The sequence below is a fragment of the Marmota monax genome, unplaced genomic scaffold (genome assembly GCF_021218885.2).
Source record: "Marmota monax isolate L192 unplaced genomic scaffold, Marmota_monax_Labrador192_F-V1.1 WCK01_AAM20220418_F8-fsc00116, whole genome shotgun sequence".
NCBI classification, from domain to species: Eukaryota; Metazoa; Chordata; class Mammalia; order Rodentia; family Sciuridae; genus Marmota; species Marmota monax.
The window spans coordinates 3,797,072-3,817,322 of NW_026695220.1; the positions used below are offsets into that span (position 1 = coordinate 3,797,072).

Sequence of the window (20,251 nt, forward strand, 5' to 3'; positions counted from 1 at the left end):
CAAAGGGGAAAAAAAGGAAATGTTTTATGAAAAAGAACACCAAATAGAGATTATCATGGACCACAGCATCCTTGACAGTTCATAGTAGTTAGGTACCATTGGAACTGGCTGCATTCATTTCTCCCACTTCCATTGAACAGAGATGTGATTTGGTGGCTTTCTTCCTTGTTCTTCTCAATTTACTCATCCTGCTGGCTTCAGTCTCATTACCTTCATCCTTTGCTGTGTCCTGTAATTATTAGAAAACAAAAATCCAAATAATATATCATGCAAATTATTAAATTAAGATATCAAAAACATGACGATTAGAGAGCTGAGTTTTAAAATGTGTGTAGGAGATTTTTTATAAGAAAGGGGAAAAAATTGTCCCTTCCTCATCCGTTGGAATAACTCAAACAGGTTGGATTTTCTTTTATTTATGAGGTAGAAAATTTCATTAAATAAATTAAAATCTTGTCTAACCAGGCTGCTTGGTTTTGGTGGTTGTTGTTTGTGTTTTTTTGTTTGTTTGTTTTGTTTTTTTTTTTACTTTGAGATAGTTTATATTATGTGTTAATAAATAATTTCATAAACCCCTGTCATTTAAATAGTTTTCTTTTATAATTTCTGTGTTTTTTAGAATCTGCAATCTGTTGGAGTGAAGGTATAAGCAGAATTGGATTCTCTTCTCTCTTTTACTTATCCTCCCTCATCCATCTTGCATCAGTATTTACTTTGCTCCGAAAAGTACTTTCATTTATAAAGTGCTGTTTTGTGACTGTGTAAAGCAAATGTCTGACTCAAACTATTTTATAATTTGAGAAAAAATAAGAAGTTTTTTTAAAATAAAATACCCTAACTTTAACAATCAAATCATAATCATTAACGAGATGTTTCCAGCAGGTCAGTGAGGCAGAGGCTGGTTCTGAGGAGCTCAGGTGTTTCAGTAGCAATAGTGGGGAGAAAAAAAATCATCCCTATGGTTCTGGAACACAATAGCTGACACTGAAAATAAAAATTGTTTTGTAAGGAGCAGGCCCAGCAGCCCGCCGGCGTGGTAGCCACATCGCCCCAATTGGAGGAGTGGTGGAGCAGAGCCGACTCCTACGCCTGCAAGGTGGGACCTGCGACAGACCGGCGGAGCAGGCCCAGCGGCCCGCACATCGCCCCAATTGGAGAAGGTGCGGAGCAGAGCCGCCGCCCACGCCTGCAAGGTAGGCAGACCTGCGACCGACCAGCGGAGCAGGCCCAGCAGCCTGCCGGCGTGGTAGACACATTGCCCCAATTGGAGAAGGGGCGGAGCAGAGCCGCCGCCTGTGCCTGCAAGGTAGGCAGACCTGCGACCGACCAGCGGAGCAGGCCCAGCAGCCTGCCGGCATGGTAGACACATGGCCCCAATTGGAGGAAGGTCCCAGCTGCTGCCCATAAGGTAGGCAGACCTCGCGGCCCGGAGAAGGGGCCCGGCGGCACGCCGGCCTACTTGAAAGGTCACCCCAATTGGAGGAGGGGCACAGCCGCCGCCTGCACCTGCAAGGTAGGCAGACCTGCAACCTGGAGAACAGGCCCAGTGGCCTGCCAGCATCGTAGACAGATCATCCCAATTGGAGGAGGGGCCCAGCCATTGCCCCCAAGGGAGGCAGACCACGCGACCTGGAGAAGGGGCCCAGCGACCCGCCGGCGAGATAGACAGATAACCCCAATTGGAGGAGGAGCACAGTCGCCGCCCGCCCCTGAAAGGGAGACTTTGCAACTATACAAGAGCAATATAAATATATAGGGGGAAAATTCAATAACACAACAGTTTCACCAAGCAGAAAGAAACACGAGCAGTATGAAAAGACAAGGAAAGAAAGGACCACAAGCAATGCAGGTCAACGCAACTTTAGAAGAGGTAATAGCTGCAGCAGATGGAATGTCAGATAAAGAATTCAGGATTTACATGCTTCAGATGATCTGGAGTCTCAAGGAAGACATTAGACAGCAAAATCAGACAATGAAAGATCACTTTGAAAATGAGTTACATAAACAAATCCAAGAAGCAAAAGATCAACTATATAGGGAGATAGAGGTTATAAAAAACAAACAAACAGAAATCCTAGAAATGCAGGAAGCAATAAACCAACTTAAAAACTCAAATGAGAATACTACCAGCAGAGTAGAACACTTAGAAGATAGAACATCAAACAATGAAGACAAAGTATTTCAACTTGAAAAGAACATAGACAGCTCAGCGAGATTGTTAAGAAACCATGAGCAGAACATCCAAGAAATATGGGATGACATAAAGAGACCAAACTTAAGAGTCATTGGGATACAGGAAAGTATAGAGGCCCAAACCAAAGGAATGAGCAATCTGTTCAACGAAATAATACGAGAAAACTTCCCAGACTTGAAGAATGAGACAGAATCCCAAATCCTAGAAGCCTACAGGATGCCGAATGTGCAAAATCATAAGAGATCCACACCTAGACACATTATAATGAAGATGCCCAACATACAGAATAAGGAGAGAATTCTAAAAGCTTCAAGAGAAAGGAAGCAGATTACATTTAGGGGTAAACCAATCAGGATAACAGCTGATCTTTCAACACAGACTCTGAAAGCTAGAAGATCCTGGAACAACATATTTCAAACGCTGAAAGAAAAAGGGTTCCAACCAAGAATTGTGTATCCAGTGAAATTAAGCTTCAGGATGGAAGAGGAAATTAAAACCTTTCACGATAAAGAAAAGTTAAAAGAATTTGCAGCTAGAAAACCATCTCTTCAAAACATCCTTGGCAAAACATTACAGGAAGAGGAAATGGAAAATAACAATGAAAACCAACAGTGGAAGGTAGTACTGTAAAGGGAAAAATAATCAAAGAGGAAAAACAAACCATGTTAAGTAACATAAATAAACAGATATGGCTGGAAGAACAATCCATATCTCAATAATAACCCTAAATGTTAATGGCTTAAACTCACCAATTAAGAGACACAGGCTAGTAGAATGGATCAAAAAAAAAGATCCAACAATATGCTGCCTACAGGAGATGCATTTGATAGGAAAAGACATACATAGACTGAAGGTGAAAGGTTGGGAAAAATCATATCACTCATATGGAATTTGGAAACAAGCAGGAGTGTCCATACTCATATCAAATAAAATAGATTTCAAGCCAAAGTTAATCAAAAGGGATAAAGAGGGACACTACATACTGCTCAAGGGAACCATACACCAACAAAACATAACAATCATAAATATATATGCTCCAAACAATGGTGCAGCTATGTTCATCAAACAAACTCTTCTCAAGCTCAAGAGTCTAATAGACCACCATAGAATAATTATGGGAGTCTTTAACACACCTCTCTCACCACTGGACAGATCTTCCAAACAAAAGTTGAATAAAGAAGCTATAGAACTCAATAATACAATTAATAACCTAGACTTAATTGACATATATAGAATATACCACCCAACATCAAGCAGTTACACTTTTTTCTCAGCAGCACATTGATCCTTCTCAAAAATAGATCATATATTATGTCACAGGGCAACTCTTAGACATTATAGAGGAGTAGAGATAATACTATGCATCTTATCTGATCATAACAGAATGAAACTGGAAATCAACGATAAAAGAAGGAAGGAAAAATCATGCATCACTTGGAGAATGAACAATAGGTTACTGAATGATCAATGGGTTATAGAAGACATCAAGGAGGAAATTAAAAAATTCTTAGAGATAAATGAAAACACAGACACAACATATTGGAATCTATGGGACACAATGAAAGCAGTTCTAAGAGGAAAATTCATTGCCTGAAGTTCATTCCTTAAAAAAAGAAAAAAAATCAACAAATAAATGATCTCACACTTCATCTCAAAATCCTAGAAAAAGAAGAGCAAATCAACAGCAAAAGAAGTAGAAGGCAAGAAATAATTAAAATCAGAGCTGAAATTAATGAAATCGAAACAAAAGAAACAATTGAAAAAATTGACAAAACTAAAAGTTGGTTCTTTGAAAAAATAAATAAGATCGACAGACCCTTAGCCATGCTAATGAAGAGAAGAAGAGAGAGAACTCAAATTACTAGCATATGGGATGAAAAAGGCAATATCACAAGAGACACTTCAGAAATACAGAATATAATTAGAAATTATTTTGAATCTTTATACTCCAATAAAATAGAAGATAGTGAAGGCATCGATAAATTTCTTAAGTCATATGATCTACCCAGATTGAGTCAGGAAGATATAGACAACCTAAACAGACCAATAACAATCGACGAAATAGAAGAAGCCATCAAAAGACTACCAACTAAGAAAAGCCCAGGACCGGATGGGTATACAGCAGAGTTTTACAAAACCTTTAAAGAAGAACTAATACCAATACTTTTCAAGCTATTCCAGGAAATAGAGAAAGAGGGAGAACTTCCAAATTCATTCTACGAGGCCAACATCACCCTGATTCCTAAACCAGACAAAGACACTTCAAAGAAAAAAACTACAGACCAATATCTCTAATGAACCTAGATGCAAAAATCCTCAATAAAATTCTGGCGAATCAGATACAAAAACATATCAAAAAAATTGTGCACCATGATCAAGTAGGATTCATCCCTGGGATGCAAGGCTGGTTCAATATACGGAAATCAATAAATGTTATTCACCACATCAATAGTCTTAAAGATAAGAACCATATGATAACATAGATAGATGCAGAAAAAGCATTCGACAAAGTACAGCATCCCTTCATGTTCAAAACTCTAGAAAAACTAGGGATAACAGGAACATACCTCAATATTGTAAAAGCTATCTATGCTAAGCCTCAGGCTAGCATCATTCTGAATGGAGAAAAATTGAAGGCATTCCCTCTAAAATCTGGAACAAGACAGGGATGCCCTCTCTCTCCACTTCTGTTCAACATAGTTCTCGAAACACTGGCCAGAGCAATTAGACAGACGAAAGAAATTAAAGGCATAAAAATAGGAAAAGAAGAACTTAAATTATCACTATTTGCAGATGATATGATTCTATACCTAGCAGACCCAAAAGGCTCTACAAAGAAACTATGAGAGCTAATAAATGAATTCAGCAAAGTGGCAGGATATAAAATCAACACGCATAAATCAAAGGCATTCCTGTATATCAGCGACAAATCCTCTGAAATGGAAATGAGGACAACCACTCCATTCACAATATCCTCAAAAAAAATAAAATACTTGGGAATCAACCTAACAAAAGAGGTGAAAGACTTATACAATGAAAACTACAGAACCCTAAAGAGAGAAATAGAAGATCTTAGAAGATGGAAAAATATACCCTGTTCATGGATAGGCAGAACCAACATCATCAAAATGGCGATATTACTAAAAGTTCTCTATAGGTTTAATGCAATGCCAATCAAAATCCCAACGGCATTTCTTGTAGAAATAGAGAAAGCAATCATGAAATTCATATGGAAAAATAAAAGACCCAGAATTGCAAAAATAATGCTAAGCAGGAAGTGTGAATCAGGTGGTATAGCGATACCAGGCTTCAACCTGTACTACAGAGCAATAGTAACAAAAACAGCATGGTACTGGTACCAAAACAGGCGGGTGGACCAATGGTACAGAATAGAGGACACAGAAACCAATACACAAAATTACAATTATCTTATGTTTGATAAAGGGCCTAAAAGTATGCAATGGAGGAAGGATAGCATCTTCAACAAATGGTGCTGGGAAAACTGGAAATCCATATGCAACAAAATGAAACTGAATCCCTTTCTCTCGCCATGCACAAAAGTGAATTCAAAATGGATCAAGGAGCTTGATATCAAATCAGAGACACGCCGTCTGATAGAAGAAAAAGTTGGCTACGATCTATATACTGTGGGGGCGGGCTCCAAATTCCTCAATAGGACACCCATAGCACAAGCGTTAATAACTAGAAGCAACAAATGGGACTTACTCAAACTAAAAAGTTTTTTCTCAGCAAAAGAAACAATAAGAGAGGTAAATAGGGAGCCTACATCCTGGGAACAAATCTCTGCATCAATGTTCATAGCAGCACAATTCACAATAGCAAGACTGTGGAACCAACCTAGATGTCCTTCAATAGACGAATGGATAAAAAAAAAATGTTGCATTTATACACAATGGAGTATTACTCTGCATTAAAAAATGACAAAATCATAGAATTTGCAGGGAAATGGATGGCATTAGAGCAGATTATTCTAAGTGAAGCTAGCCAATCCCTAAAAATAAATGCCAAATGTCTTCTTTGATATAAGGAGTGTAAGTAAGAACAGAGTAGGGACGAAGAGCATGAGAAGAAGATTAACATTAAACAGGGATGAGAGGTGGGAGGGAAAGGGAGAGAGAACGGAAATTGCATGGAAATGGAAGGAGACCCTCAGGGTTATACAAAATTACATACAAGAGGAAGTGAGGGGAAAGGGGGAAAAAAAACAAGGGGGAGAAATGAATTACAGTAGATGGGGTAGAGAGAGAAGAGGGGAGGGGAGGGGAGGGAAGGGGGGATAGTAGAGGATAGGAAAGGTAGCAGAATACAACAGACACTAGTATGGCAATATGTAAATCAGTGGATGTGTAACCGATGTGATTCTGCAATCTGTATACTGGATAAAAATGGGAGTTCATAACCCACTTGAATCAAAGTGTGAAATATGATATGTGAAGAACTATGTAATGTTTTGAACAACCAACAATAAAAATTTTAAAAAATTGTTTTGTAAAGCTGATATTGATGTTTTTAAAGTTGCAAACCTCTCATTGTTATTCAAGGGGAGAGGAATGTGATAGGGTCAGGATTAAAAATGTACTCCAGGTGTTTTGAGCTATTGTCTTTTTAAAGATCAGGTTCTGAGAATTTCTATATCTGCGGATAAGTTTTACAAATATATGACCAGCATAGATGCTGGGGAAGAACTGTACCAATTTTATAAATAAAACCAATTCAGCCTCTAAAGGATAAATGAGGGGGGAAAAGGACACTTTTTCTGTGGTTATATGTAATTCTAATCACTGTTATTATTTTTATTATACTAACAAAGACATATTTCATAGAACAAAAAACTTTTGTAATTTTATAACTTTACTTATTACAAAATTGTAGATGATCTCCAGATAATTTTATATTTGAATTATATGGTACTAATCATGTAATAAAGTAATTTTTATAGTATTTGAAGATTTTGTGCATACATTTGCAAATTTTGTCCCAATACATTTTTGATGGGCTCTGACAGTGATAAATAATCTTATTAAACATGTTCCTTATTTCTAAAATTGCATTGCTAGAAATCCACATTAATTTTATTCCTATTTTGCAAATACATGTCTCTGATTAAAAAAAAAAAAAAAAAAAAAAAAAAACTTAGCTCCTGGCTTGTCATTCTTGTTTAGAAAATGAAAGTTTTAGCCAGATACATAAATATCAAAGGAATCTGGGCCAAATAACAATTGTCTTGATTTCCCTGTTAGGGAGTCCCCTTTTAAGTTCAAGGAATCAGATAAGACATACTAAGATCCCTCCATGAATAAACAACAGAATAACAATATGCTAAAATGAAGCACATTGCCAGGCACATTTCCTCAGCATAACCCTAGAGGTAAGAATATCTTACAAATAAGAAAAGTGAGGTCAAGAGTAACTTGCCCAAGGCCCCAATAGTGAATGGAAGATGCAGTTTCCATAATGGTCTTCTGATTTTCAAAATGTCATTCTGCTTCCTAAAAGCCAGAGGACCAAACCCAGAGAACATTCACTTAGAAACATTTGTCTGTTCTCATATAAAAGAGACAAAAAAAGAAAAATTTCTTAAGACAGAAACAAAGGCAATTTATCCGGGTATTAACCTGAAATTTTCACCAATAACCCCCCCCCCCCGCCCCCAAATGAAGTTGCAGTCTATGCCTCTTATTCTATACAAATGCTTTTTAAAAGGTTTTTTTTCCAAATGAAGAATGTACATCATTTAATCTTTTGATTTTCTTTTCATATGCCAGGATGATCATGAAACAAGGACCATAATGGGAACAGAAGATGGAAAAACCCACCCAAGGCTTAGCTCCTGGCTTGCCATTCCTTAAAACTGGTGTGCATTTCTTTCTTTCTTTTCTTTTCTCCTTCTCAGCCACATTTTTTAGCAATCTTATTGCAGGTTAGATGCACCATAAAAACCAGAATATTGGTGCCACAATGTCTCCAATAGTGAATAACTATGATCTGTACCTTCCACAAGAAAGATATTTCTTGAAAAGAAATACCACACTCACAACCAAAAGGAAATTACCAGACCCTGTCCCACCCCAACAACTCAATAAAAAGCTGGCTCATTTCTTCATTTGGGGAGCAGCCTGATTCTCTGTCAGTACTGTCTCTCTTTCCTTGAGATAAAACCCTCCCAATAAAGCTTGGCCCATGTGCTCATACACCTTTATTTCTATTGACACAGGGTCAGAAGTTCCGGTCTCTGGCATCAATCAGAGCATGGATATTGCTATAATACCTGAAACAAATTTACTGGATTTCTGGTGTATCCTACCTCCAGCAGACTATTTTAAATTTCTAGACTTTCAGTTGCCCTTAAATACAATATAAATGATGTTTTAGTGGGGAAAAGAACTAACCTACTAACCAAGATACATAAGGTTTGAACTCTAATTCTCTTTTCTACTAAGTAGCAAGTTTTTCTGGAGTCCTGTTTTCTCTTCTGTAAATACTAAAATATAACTATGAACCTCAAATATATTAACATTTTAAAAGCATTTTCATAGCCAAGCAACATTTTATATTTCATTTAATACTTACCATATCACTGGGGGAATATTTATTCTTACCTACATTTTTGCCAAAACAAAACACAAAACCCATAATGATTAGGTAATTTGTTCAAGATCAAATGACTAGCAAAGAAGAATAAGAATTCAAATCTAAGGCATTTATTTGCAGTTCTTCATGCGTCATTATAACCTGACAGTTGACATAAATAGAATTCCATCTCTAATATATAAGGTTGTCTACATAACTCATAAGACTTGCTTGACTTCTTCAATTACACATTCTCTTTCAATTATTTTTTTCATAATTCTTTCCTGTATAAGGGCAACAATCATCTTAACTCATGTCTCAAGAATCTTGACTTCCTCAGTCCAAAGAATGAGGATGTAACCTACTATGCATAAGCCAAAGTCAAAGACATAAAAATAAATAAAACATGATTCACAAAGAATCATATAATCTAGTATGAGCAATAAAGTATTTTTATGGAAGTAAAAGCATTCATGATATAAAGAAAGAGAGATGTTTAGGTTACCCTAATTCAAGGATAGCAAACTCAATAAGAAGCAGATAACAAAGATGCAGTGAGCCAGCTGATGAACAGAAGAGTCAATACTTGCTTCCAGGAAGGAATCAGCACTTAGCTCTATCCAGTCACTTTCATGTCAAAACATGGCCCCAGAGCTGCTAGTTCTAAAAATTTCCAAGTAATTCCAGAAGCTTGGATTTTCACTTAAAATTTCATGATGTTTAAATATTTCCAAATAATTCAAAATTAAAGATGGGGAGTGAAAAAGACAAGAAAATTTTCTTGGCTATCCACAACCAGGTATCACACAACTGGAATGCAGTTCAGAATGTGCAGCCACTTTAGAGGATCCCAGGGCACATCAGGTTACGCTGTTTTCCACAGGTAGAATGTGTGTCAACAGTGACCATCCATATTTTCCCCTCAGTGGTATATAGGGTGACACTGAAAAGTGAATGATGGTCAAAATAATTTGCTATTAGTACAGCTCATAAAAATAAAAAATTCTTCTTATGCCTACTATGTGTCAGTTGTCTTCTAAATGTACTACGTTATTATGAAATCATTTGATCTCAAACCAAACTCTAGGGAGAAAAAAATACATTACCATCCCTGTTTTAGAGATGAGTACACCTGAGTCAACAGAAGACCAAAATATTGCATCTTATAAGAAGTGGAACTAGGATTTGAACCCAGCCAGTTGGTTCCAGTATACCAAGCACTGAACTTATCCTTAATGAACACTACATTGAGAATGCTCCCTCACCATGCTGTGGTGCAGGGATGCTGAAAAGCTGGGGCAAGGTCCTAGAGGTTGGTGAGGAGCATTTACCAGCTTAGAGAGTTCCTACTAGCCAGGCTCTAATCTCCTACATATGCATCTGTAGATTCTGAATACAATAAGCTACAGCCCGTCTCATAGAGATGAGAACAGGTAAAGAAGTTCTGAAGAGTCTAAGGGGTTGCAATATGACCAACATACTCTTGTATGCAGTACTCAACATTTATGCTAGTATTAAATAGGTGTGATATTTTATAGGTTAAGTCTTTGTATACCTGGGGGAACTAGGCTAAACTTAAATAGAAGAGGTGACATTCGAGCTGAAGACAGAGAAGATGTGAGACTAACCAGGTTGGGAGAACCATGAGCATAATAAGCACAGGTATGTAATTTTATGTTGACACATAATATAAATATGCAAATCTAATTCAACCTAAGTTAAACAATCCCAAACCTCTACTACAACAGTTTGATTTGATCTCAATATTTCCACCAGAGCAGCTTTTCCCATCCCATCATTCCATCATATGGCTGTTTTGCCTCATACACTTGAATGGCCATAAAGAGTATTTTGAATAAAAGATATTTTCATAACTTGTACTTTTATCATCATAGTGCTCCTTCTGAAGGTTGTTTATGTGGCTTAATATAACTTAGTCACTTTGCATTTCAACTCAATGGCTTGATCAAATTAACCAACAGAGGCTAAACCTAAAGGAGTTCTGTCAAGCATTAAATTTAGACCCTAATTTGACCTAATAAATTTCCTTCCAATATAATAACCAGTGTTATTTACATTCTAAATATCACTGATTTCATTCACTTACTTCTAATTTTCCCTTACAGTTACCTTTAAATGTCAATACTTTAGAAACCTTTGTTTTGACTCCTGTATAATGGGGATAGTTTGAGGTATAATCATCAATGCATTTATTTACCAAATACTTGTATTTTAACAAAAAGTAAGTAATCAAAATAAATGAAAGAATTAATAATAAACTGCCATCAAGTTTTAATCTTTGTTAGTGATAAAAAGGATCAGAGTGGTTTTTCAGGATAGTGGAATAGAAGAGATTGCTTTCCTGGCTGCTCTGTGGTAAGAAACCAAGAAAGCAGACAGGCAGCTTCTCAGCAAAGTGGGTGAACCAAACAAATAAGGAGAAAGGGAATTTACTAGAATTTAAAACTGGACATTTAAAGTAGATCACGGACTCAGGAGGTTGAATATATTAAAAGGAAGAAATCCCCAGTGATGTAGCCACGGCAGCAGCTGAGCTGGAAGCACCCGACAGAGCAAACTAGAGCAAACAGAGCACCATGAGCAAACTGGAGGGATAAGGGAATTAAAGAATCCACATTTTCAGGAGACCTGAGGAGTGTCTGCATACAGAGCATTTAGAGATTAAGGACATTGCCCGACTAAACTGAAAAGCATGCTGCACAATATCCTTGTGAGGAAAAGAAGCTGACATCTCTTCAGGCAGCATGCAGAGGACAAAAGAAGGAACAATTTCCAGCCATGACATTGGAGCCAGCAACTGAGGGAGCCAATTCCTGCAAACCCAAGTTTGGCCCGCAATACAGGCCCAGTAAACACACATTGCACTCCATAGAGTGCTTAAGTGACCAGGAGAAAGTCAAATGTGGAGAGAGGTTCACAAGTTCTGGGCACAGGAGGTGCACTTATTCAAAATCTCCAGACCAATTGGCATTCAGCAAAGAGCATAGAGCCCATCTAAGCCTAAACCCTGCCTCCAGGAATTCCATCCATGGGATTACCACTCTCACTCCAGCAATCCAGAGGGTGGAGCACCATGCTCCATATGAGCCCACCTAAAACTGTTGAGAAGAGAAGCTGACAATCTTTTGAACTCCAACAGAAAAAAATTTTTAGCTTTTCTTTTATTTATTTATTTATTTTTACTTTTTCCTTTTTTTCTTTTCTCTGTTTAATTGTGGTCTTAATGGTGTGTGAACATTTATACACACTCATATTTGTTTTCTTCTCATTTCTAGCATTTTTGAAGTCAGTTATTTCTCATGGATCAGCTTTTTTTGAGGGCTAGAATGTTTGATTAGTATATTTTAGTTTTCTTTTGTATTTTTTATTTTTATTTTTAAGATTATTTTTTAATATATATATATTTTTTTTCCTTACCTGTTTCCCTTGATTCTCTTTCTCTTTTCTTCCATCAACAGTCAATATCTATTGTTCTCTTTCAATCTTTTTTAAATTTTTTACTTCTATCTTTTATCCTCCTCCCTCATAATCATTACATCCTATATCACTTCTATTATCTCCCTATCCACCATTTGAAATTGTAAAACCTTTTGCAAACTTGCTATTTTTATTGCATGCAATACAATACAATCATATTATTTCTGTTTATTGTGATAATTAACATTGTAGACATCATAGCAGGAACTATTAGGTTTAATGCGGTACATTGTTTGCATTGTTTGTTATTATTTGTCTCTCTCTAAATGGTGAAGTACTGGAAACCTTCAGGGACACAACAAGTCCACAGCATAGAAACTCTACTACCTCAGATCCACACTGATACATGTGTGGACACACAAACAACATGAAAAAGCAAGGGAACAAATCACCCCAGACAAACCAAGATCCTTCAATAACAGAATCCAATGACACCATGGTGAAAGAAATGTCAGAGAAGGAATTTATAATGGACATAGTCAAACTAATCTGCAAAGTAAAGGATGATATAAGGAGTAAAATCAGAAAGAAAATAAAGAGATAGAGACTCTGAAAAAAAATCAAGCAGAAATCCTTGAAATGAAGAAATCAATAAACCAAATTAAGAATTCAGTAGACAGCATCACCTACATCACTTGCAAGACAGAACCTCGGGCAATGAAGGCAAAATATACAATCTTGAAAACAAAATTGACCATGGAGAAAAGATGTTAAAAGACCATGAACAGAACTTTCAAGAAATATGGAATAGCCTGAAAAGACGAAATTTAAGATTTATCAGGATAGATGAAGGTTTGGAGATACAAACCAAAAGAATACACAATCTTTTCAATGAAATAATATCAGAAAATTTCCAAAACCTAAAAGATGAAACAAAAAATCAAATACAAGAGGCTTACAGGACCCCAACAATACAAAATTAGGACAAACCTACACCAAGTCACATTATTATGAAAATGCCTAACATTGAGAATAAGAATAGAAGTTTAAAAGCTGCCAGAAGAAAAAAGGCAAGTAACAGTTACAGAAAAACCACCCCAGATCTCAGCTGATTTCTCAATCCAGTCCCTCAGAGCTAGGTCTTAGAATAATACATTCCAAGCTCTGAAAGAAAATGGATGCCAGGCTAGAATGCTATACACATCAAAATTAAGCTTTAGAATTGATGATGAAAGAAAAACCTTCCATGATAAACAAAAGTTAAAAGAATTCACAACTATAAAGCATGCACTATAAAACATTCTCAATAAAATATTTCTTGAAGAAGAAATGAAAAACAGAAGTGAAAACCAGCCATGAGAGGAATGACACTAAAAGAATAGCCAATCAAAGGAGAAACTAATTCAAAGTAAAACCCAGAAGTAAATCAAAATGGAAGGGAATAAAAATAATTTCTCAATAATAACATTGAATGTAAATGGACTAAACCCATCAATCAAAACACAGACTGGCAGATTGGATTAAAAAACAAGACCCAACAATATGCTGTCTTCATGAGACTGATCTCACAGGCAAAGACACCCACAGACTGAAGGTAAAAGGATGAGCAAAAAACATCATTCACATGGATCTCATAAACAAACAGGAGTTTCTATCCTTATATCAGATAAAGTTGACTTCAAGCCAAAGTTAATCAGAAGAGAAAGAAGAATACTTCATACTGCTTAAGGGAACTACACATCAACGAGACATAATGATCATAAATATTTATGCCCTGAACAATGGAGCCTCTATGTATATCAAACAAACCCTTCTCAGTTTCAAGAATCAAATAGATCACAACACAATAATACTGGGTAGCTTTAACATGCCTCTGTTACCACTGGAGAGATCCTCCAAACAAAACTAAATAAAGAAACTATAGAACTAAAAAATACATGATAATTTATACTTTTCAGACATATATAAAATATTTCATCCATCAATGACTGAATACATATTCGTCACAGCAGCAATGGATCCTTGTGTTCTTGCTTTTTTCTTGATTAGAGTTACTTGAACTTTTAGCTGTATTATTTCTTCTCTATTTCATTTATTTCTGCTGCTACTCTTATTTTTCCTTCCTACTACCTAATTTGAAAATAATTGTGATTGTTAATCTAGCTTCTTTCTGATATAGTACTCTAAATTATAAATGTTCATCTGAGTACTGTTTCATCCCAGAGATTCTGATATTTTAAGCTTTTATTATCACTTTGTTCAAAGCACTTTTTATTTAGTTTTCTTGAGCTTTCTTCCTCTACCTGTGAGCCACTTAATTTTGAATTAGCTGACATGTGGGAGTGAGGTTCTATGTATCGTAAGGTAATTGATTTCAAATGTTATAGTCATGCAGGAAATATAGCCTGCATGATTTCAAATTTTAAAAAAAGTAATGGAAATCCTTTTTATATTGATTGTATTGGTTGCATATGTGTCAAAACATGTCAAAACTGATCAAATTGCATACTTCAAATATGTGCATTTTATTGTATTTCAATTTTACCTCAATAAAGCTATGAAAAAAAGAAAGGAAAAAGATCAATGTTTATCAAATTTGTAAGAATATGTCAAAGAGAGAAGACTATGCCTTCAATAACCTTAAAGTGTATTCTTTAAAAAAAGAAAGGAGAAAAATGAGTTAAAATATTTACAGGATAAATATTCAAACTAGCACATAAAAACCTGCATCAAATAACCTAAAAATATTCATACCTATTAACCCAATCTTCCTACCACTGGCAATGTAGTCTAATAATCCCAAATGTATAAAATTGTGAATGTGTACTGCCACCTTTATTATAATAGTGAATATCTGAAGGCAGCCTGGAGCTTAATAGGAAAAGTTAAATGCTTTGTGGTAATTGTTTTCAGTGGGTTCACTATTTACAAATGAGTGCTTCCATTTCCTTTCTTGTCACCTGGATTACTACTATCTTTACCCTACTGCTCTCTGGCATCCAGAGTTGCCCTTCTCCTGCCTGCCCTTATACCATTGCCATGGTGTTTCTCTAAATCACAATTTTGTTCTTGATATTTCTCACTGAGCATTCTCCCACAATTTCCCTCGACCTTTAGGAAAATTTTAAATTAATATTCTCTGAGCCCTTGAATAATCCAGCTCTATCAATTTCTTTAGTTTCTATATCAGACCATTTCCATGCAAAAACACTGTCTCCATCTATTCCAACTAGTTTTATCATTCCTCAGATCCACATTTCCTTCTTGTGTAGGCTCCTATTGATTTTCTGGCTTATCACAGGGAGACCATTATCTACTTTTCCAGACACAACTAAAAAATTAACCCTGTGGGTAATTTGCTATAGCCATCCCACTCAAAGATGATTAATGTTTTATTTGGGAGGAGGAGAGTGATAAATAAATCTTTTTTCTTTATTCAATTTTTATTTATTTTAATTGACAAGTAAAAATCATGTTTATTGAGTACAAGTAATTTTTTAACATATGTATACATTGAGAAATGGTTAAATAAAGCTATTTAATATATGGCCAGTTGCCTCACATATTTATTCTGTGGTGAGTATACTTAAAATCTCCTTTCTTAGCAATTTCCAAATACAAATTGTTTTTTATTAACTGTAGACACCATGATGTACAATAGATCTCTTGAACTTACTCCTCTTATCTAACTGAAATTTTGTGTTGTTTGACTAACATCTTCCAAGTCCTTCTACTTCCCAGCTTCTGATAACCCCCATTTTGCTCTCTGTTTCTATGAGTTTAAATTTTTTACTTTCCAGATGTAGTAAGAAGTAGTATTTGTTTTTCTGTAAAAATTAAAGTTCACTCTTTAAGTGGCATAATCTGAATTTAAACCTAGTTTTAAACCCTTGATCTTTCTTCTCCAATAAGGTGAGAGTTGTAAAGCTTCTTATTTTCTCTCGAAGGAGGGGGGTTGTTCTAGTCGGCTCTTTCATTGCTGTAACCAAAAGATCTGTCAAGAACAAATGACAGGAAAAGTTTATCTGGGGGCTCAAGGTATCAGTTTTTGGTACGTAGTCATCTGTCTCCATAGCTCTGGGCCTGAGATGAGGCAGGACATTATGGTTTAAAGAGTGGCAGAGGGAACATGGTTTAGGACAAGGTAACAAGGAAGCAGAGAGAGCTCTGCTTGCCAAAGACAAAATATAAACCCAAAGGCACAACCCCAGTGACCTGTTTCCTCCAGGTGCATCCTATCTGCCACTCGGTTAATAGCTATCAGTGAATTAATCCACTGGTTAAGTTATATGTTTCATAATCTAATCATTTCACCTCTGATCTTGGATTGTTTCATGCATGAGCTTGTGGGTGACAACTCATATGTAAACCAATACAAAGGTGCTCAAGGAGAATAAAGATATCCAAGACTAAAGATCTAAGGAGACGTAGGTACAGCAGACAATGATAAAGGACCTACTCAGGAAACAAAAATGTAACAGTAGAAAGTGGTATTTTAGATGTATCCTTGTGCATAACATTGACTACATGAAATATGAATCAAGTAAATGTTTTCTAATCAATGGATGAATATATGACTGAATGACAACCAGGCTCACAATTTTGAAATATGAAGCTAGAAAGCACATTTGACTCAGATCTATCCTTCATTAAACATTCTAAATAATATTGTATTGAATGTCTGGCAGGACCTGATGGCAACTTAAGAGATTAATGTAATCAAAACAACTTTATTTTGGATAAAATATTACATGAACTCTTTCAAAGTGTTCTCTGGAAAAGCTTTGAGAAAGAGTCTCGAACTTGTGAAAAGATGATCTGCAAAGACTCTGCCCCTTAACCTATAAATTCCACCTTTTTTTAGGGTAGTTTTGTTGTTGTTGCTGCTGCTGCTGTTGTTTGTTTTGTTCGTTTTTATTCTGTTTATCCTCAATGTCATGCTTTCTCCAAGGTTATGGTTACTCTCTTTAAGACATGGAACAAATATTAAATCTCATGGTTCTCAGTAACATAGCTAAACATTTCAAATGGATGTCCTAAACATTAAGAAACAATGATGGGGGAGGAAATAATAGAAGTTCATTGGTTAGACAAAGGGAAATGAAGGGAAGGAAGGGGGATGGAAATAGGAAAGACGTAGAATGAATCAGACATGACTTTCCTATGTTCCCATATGAATACATGACCAGTGACACTCCACATCATGTACAACCACAAGAATGAGATCCTAGTGACTGTTGTATTCTGCTGCCTTTCCTATCCTCTACTATCCCCCCTCCCCCCCTCCCCTCCCATCTTCTCTCTCTACCCCATCTACTGTAATTCACAGTCACTAGTATGGCACTATGTAAAAACGTGGATGTGTAACCAATGTGATTCTGCAATCTGTATATGGGGTAAAAATGGGAGTTCATAACCCACTTGAATCAAATGTATGAAATATGATATGTCAAGAGCTTATTAATGTTTTGAACAACCAATAATAATAATAAAAAAAGAATGAGATCCTACTTAGAATAAGTTATACTCCATGTATGTATGTCAAAATATACTCTACTATCATGAATACCTAAAAGGAACAAATAAAACAAAAAGAAAAGAAACAACAGAAAATAAAGGAAATTCAGAGACATTAAAAACCACCAGACTTACCAAATTCGTACTGTCTATATGAGCTTTTGGGTAACTCCTTAAATCTAAACCATGGATGATTAACTATGCTTCTTGTCCCAAATCTATTTCACATATGATTGAGATCCCTGCCCAAACTATTCTTCTTTGGGGTTGTCTGGTTTACCAGCACTTCTTAAGTGAGCTTCATTTGGAGCTTATTTGAAAAGTTGGAACACTTTTTTTTTCTGTTTCAGTAAATGATTCACTCCTTCAAACAAGCTATTTCTGCAAAGTCACTTCAGTCTAAACTAAATTAGATAGTGTCTGTGACCATTATAGATGAGAACCCAGAAGAACACCATTTCCCAATTCATAGGAAATCGGACATTTTTAAGTCGACATTTTTCCAATGAGGCAACTGAGGCTCTGACAGATGCAGCAACTCACCCCACTTCATAGTTAGGAAACAGCAGATTTCAAATCTGTGGGGTTTAAACTGTCCTTTCATTTACTTCTTCATGCTACTTGCAAACTTAATAGGGAAAAAATGCTGAAAATGAAAGATGTTGCCTTTTGATTAATACTAAATGCTGAACACTCTTATTAAAAAGGCAGCAGAAAATTCATCACTTTTTAAACTTCACATTTCAAGAGAGAGTTCAGTAGCATCTCTGTCCTTTGAGGAGAAGCAAAGCACAAAAGGAAAATCCAAGCAAGCATCTTGGATTTTACAGAAATCAGAATTCTACTTAATATAAGGGACTCAAAATTGGCTGCACTATCTGTACAAGTGTCCACGTTCTCATCCCAAGCACAGCTGTAGAGGGATTAGGCAGTCAAATGTCATGGGAAACCTGGATAATTTCTAGTTCTACCTCCAATTTGCCAACTTTTCAATCTTCATCACTTTTGCAATAAAATATCCAACCTGACAGATTTTCACATCTATTCAAAAAATATAGAACAATTATCATTAATAAGAGACTCTGTGTGAAAGAAATGCCCTGATGTGAATGCTGTAGTTGCTCCCACGTGAAGAGCTGTGGATCTCACTTTCATTCCCAACAAGCTGTCAAATGGGCAGGAACAGCACCCCTGGGAACAAGGCCAGGCAAAACCCTCATGAGGAAATTTCATTCAAGGAAAGTATATCTAACCAACAGTTTCAGAGAAAGCAAAAACAATTTTATAAAAATCTAATACCAGGTAATTTTCATAATAGGAAGCTAAAGTTAAAGGAAGGAGAAATAATAAAGGAATCAAAAAAGTTTGATCATTTCTTTGGGTCTGGTGCTTGTGCTGGTTTTACTCAATGTTTTCATAAGTGAACTGAAATTTTTCCAAAGAAATTAAAATTTTATAGCTAAAAATATATGTATTTGAGTATGTGAAAACAATGTAATTTGTGAAGGCTTTGTAGATGGGAGAAAAAGTACTTCAAAGGCAAGAAAAGATATGTAGGAGAAAATTAAGTATACATATAGTATGTAATATGCATTTATGATAATGGGTTCTGTAATACAGTATGGAAAAGATTTAAAACATTATAGAACCATCAGTGAAGGTATTAACTAATGAGATGCTGCATATAAAAATACTAGGCCTCATCAAAAGCAATGTTTTTAATAGGAGAGGAGAAGGTGTTCTCTCCTATTAAAAAATATAATGTGCATATAACTCAAGTACTAAATATAGTTCTAAACATTGTACCTAAGGAAAGCCTTACTGGGCTAGAAATTGTAGATAGATTTGTTTATTTATATAATCATTTATCACACATAATTATTAGCCGAGGCAAATAAAATTCTATCATGTAAAGAAAAAAGTGTAAACCTAATTCTGCAAAATTGAATACTTAGTGGGGATATTACTGGTCAGTATAACAGAATAAAGCATTTATGAGGAATAGCTCCTTTTCAATTGGTGTTCAATATTCCAAGCATTGTTCTAAGCCCTTGACTGTATTAATTAAATCTCTTCCAATACTATTAATATTCCAATGAAACACAGAGAAGTATAAAAATTTGCCCCAAGTCACACAGCTAGTAATTAGTAGAACCAAGATTAAAACAAACCTTTTTGAGTTCAAGGAATGTGTGCTTAACTACCACATATGAAACACAAATATAATTTTTAGCATTAAGAGTTCTTAAACAGAATCCTCCTAAACTGCAAGTAGGTAACAGAGTTAAATAAAAATAAGTATAAAATTAACTATAAACCTTGAAATCAGAAAAGCAAAAATTCTAAATCCTAAGTGACAAAACTCATTGAGAATGTAAAAATAGAATCAGAAAGTCTCTATAGAGACACACAGACAACAGCATAAAGCAGGGAAAGGGGCAGGTTGAGGTAAGTAACTCTCTAGCCTGAAGTCTGGCCTCTAGCAGGTCGACCAGAGCTTTCCACAGGGCT

The 20,251-nt window shown here is 35.8% G+C and overlaps 1 protein-coding gene across 1 annotated transcript in view; it reads right to left on the minus strand.

Moving 5' to 3' along the window:
• Nucleotides 1-20,251, minus strand: part of Lgsn (lengsin, lens protein with glutamine synthetase domain) — a 77,114-nt gene that overhangs the window by 15,267 nt on the left and 41,596 nt on the right. The window contains exons 2-3 of the mRNA XM_046432605.2: nucleotides 1,630-1,729; nucleotides 97-229 (exon numbers count right to left, since the gene is read on the minus strand). Coding sequence (XP_046288561.1) covers nucleotides 97-229; nucleotides 1,630-1,729 — 233 coding nt within the window. The remainder of the gene's footprint in view (nucleotides 1-96; nucleotides 230-1,629; nucleotides 1,730-20,251) is intronic.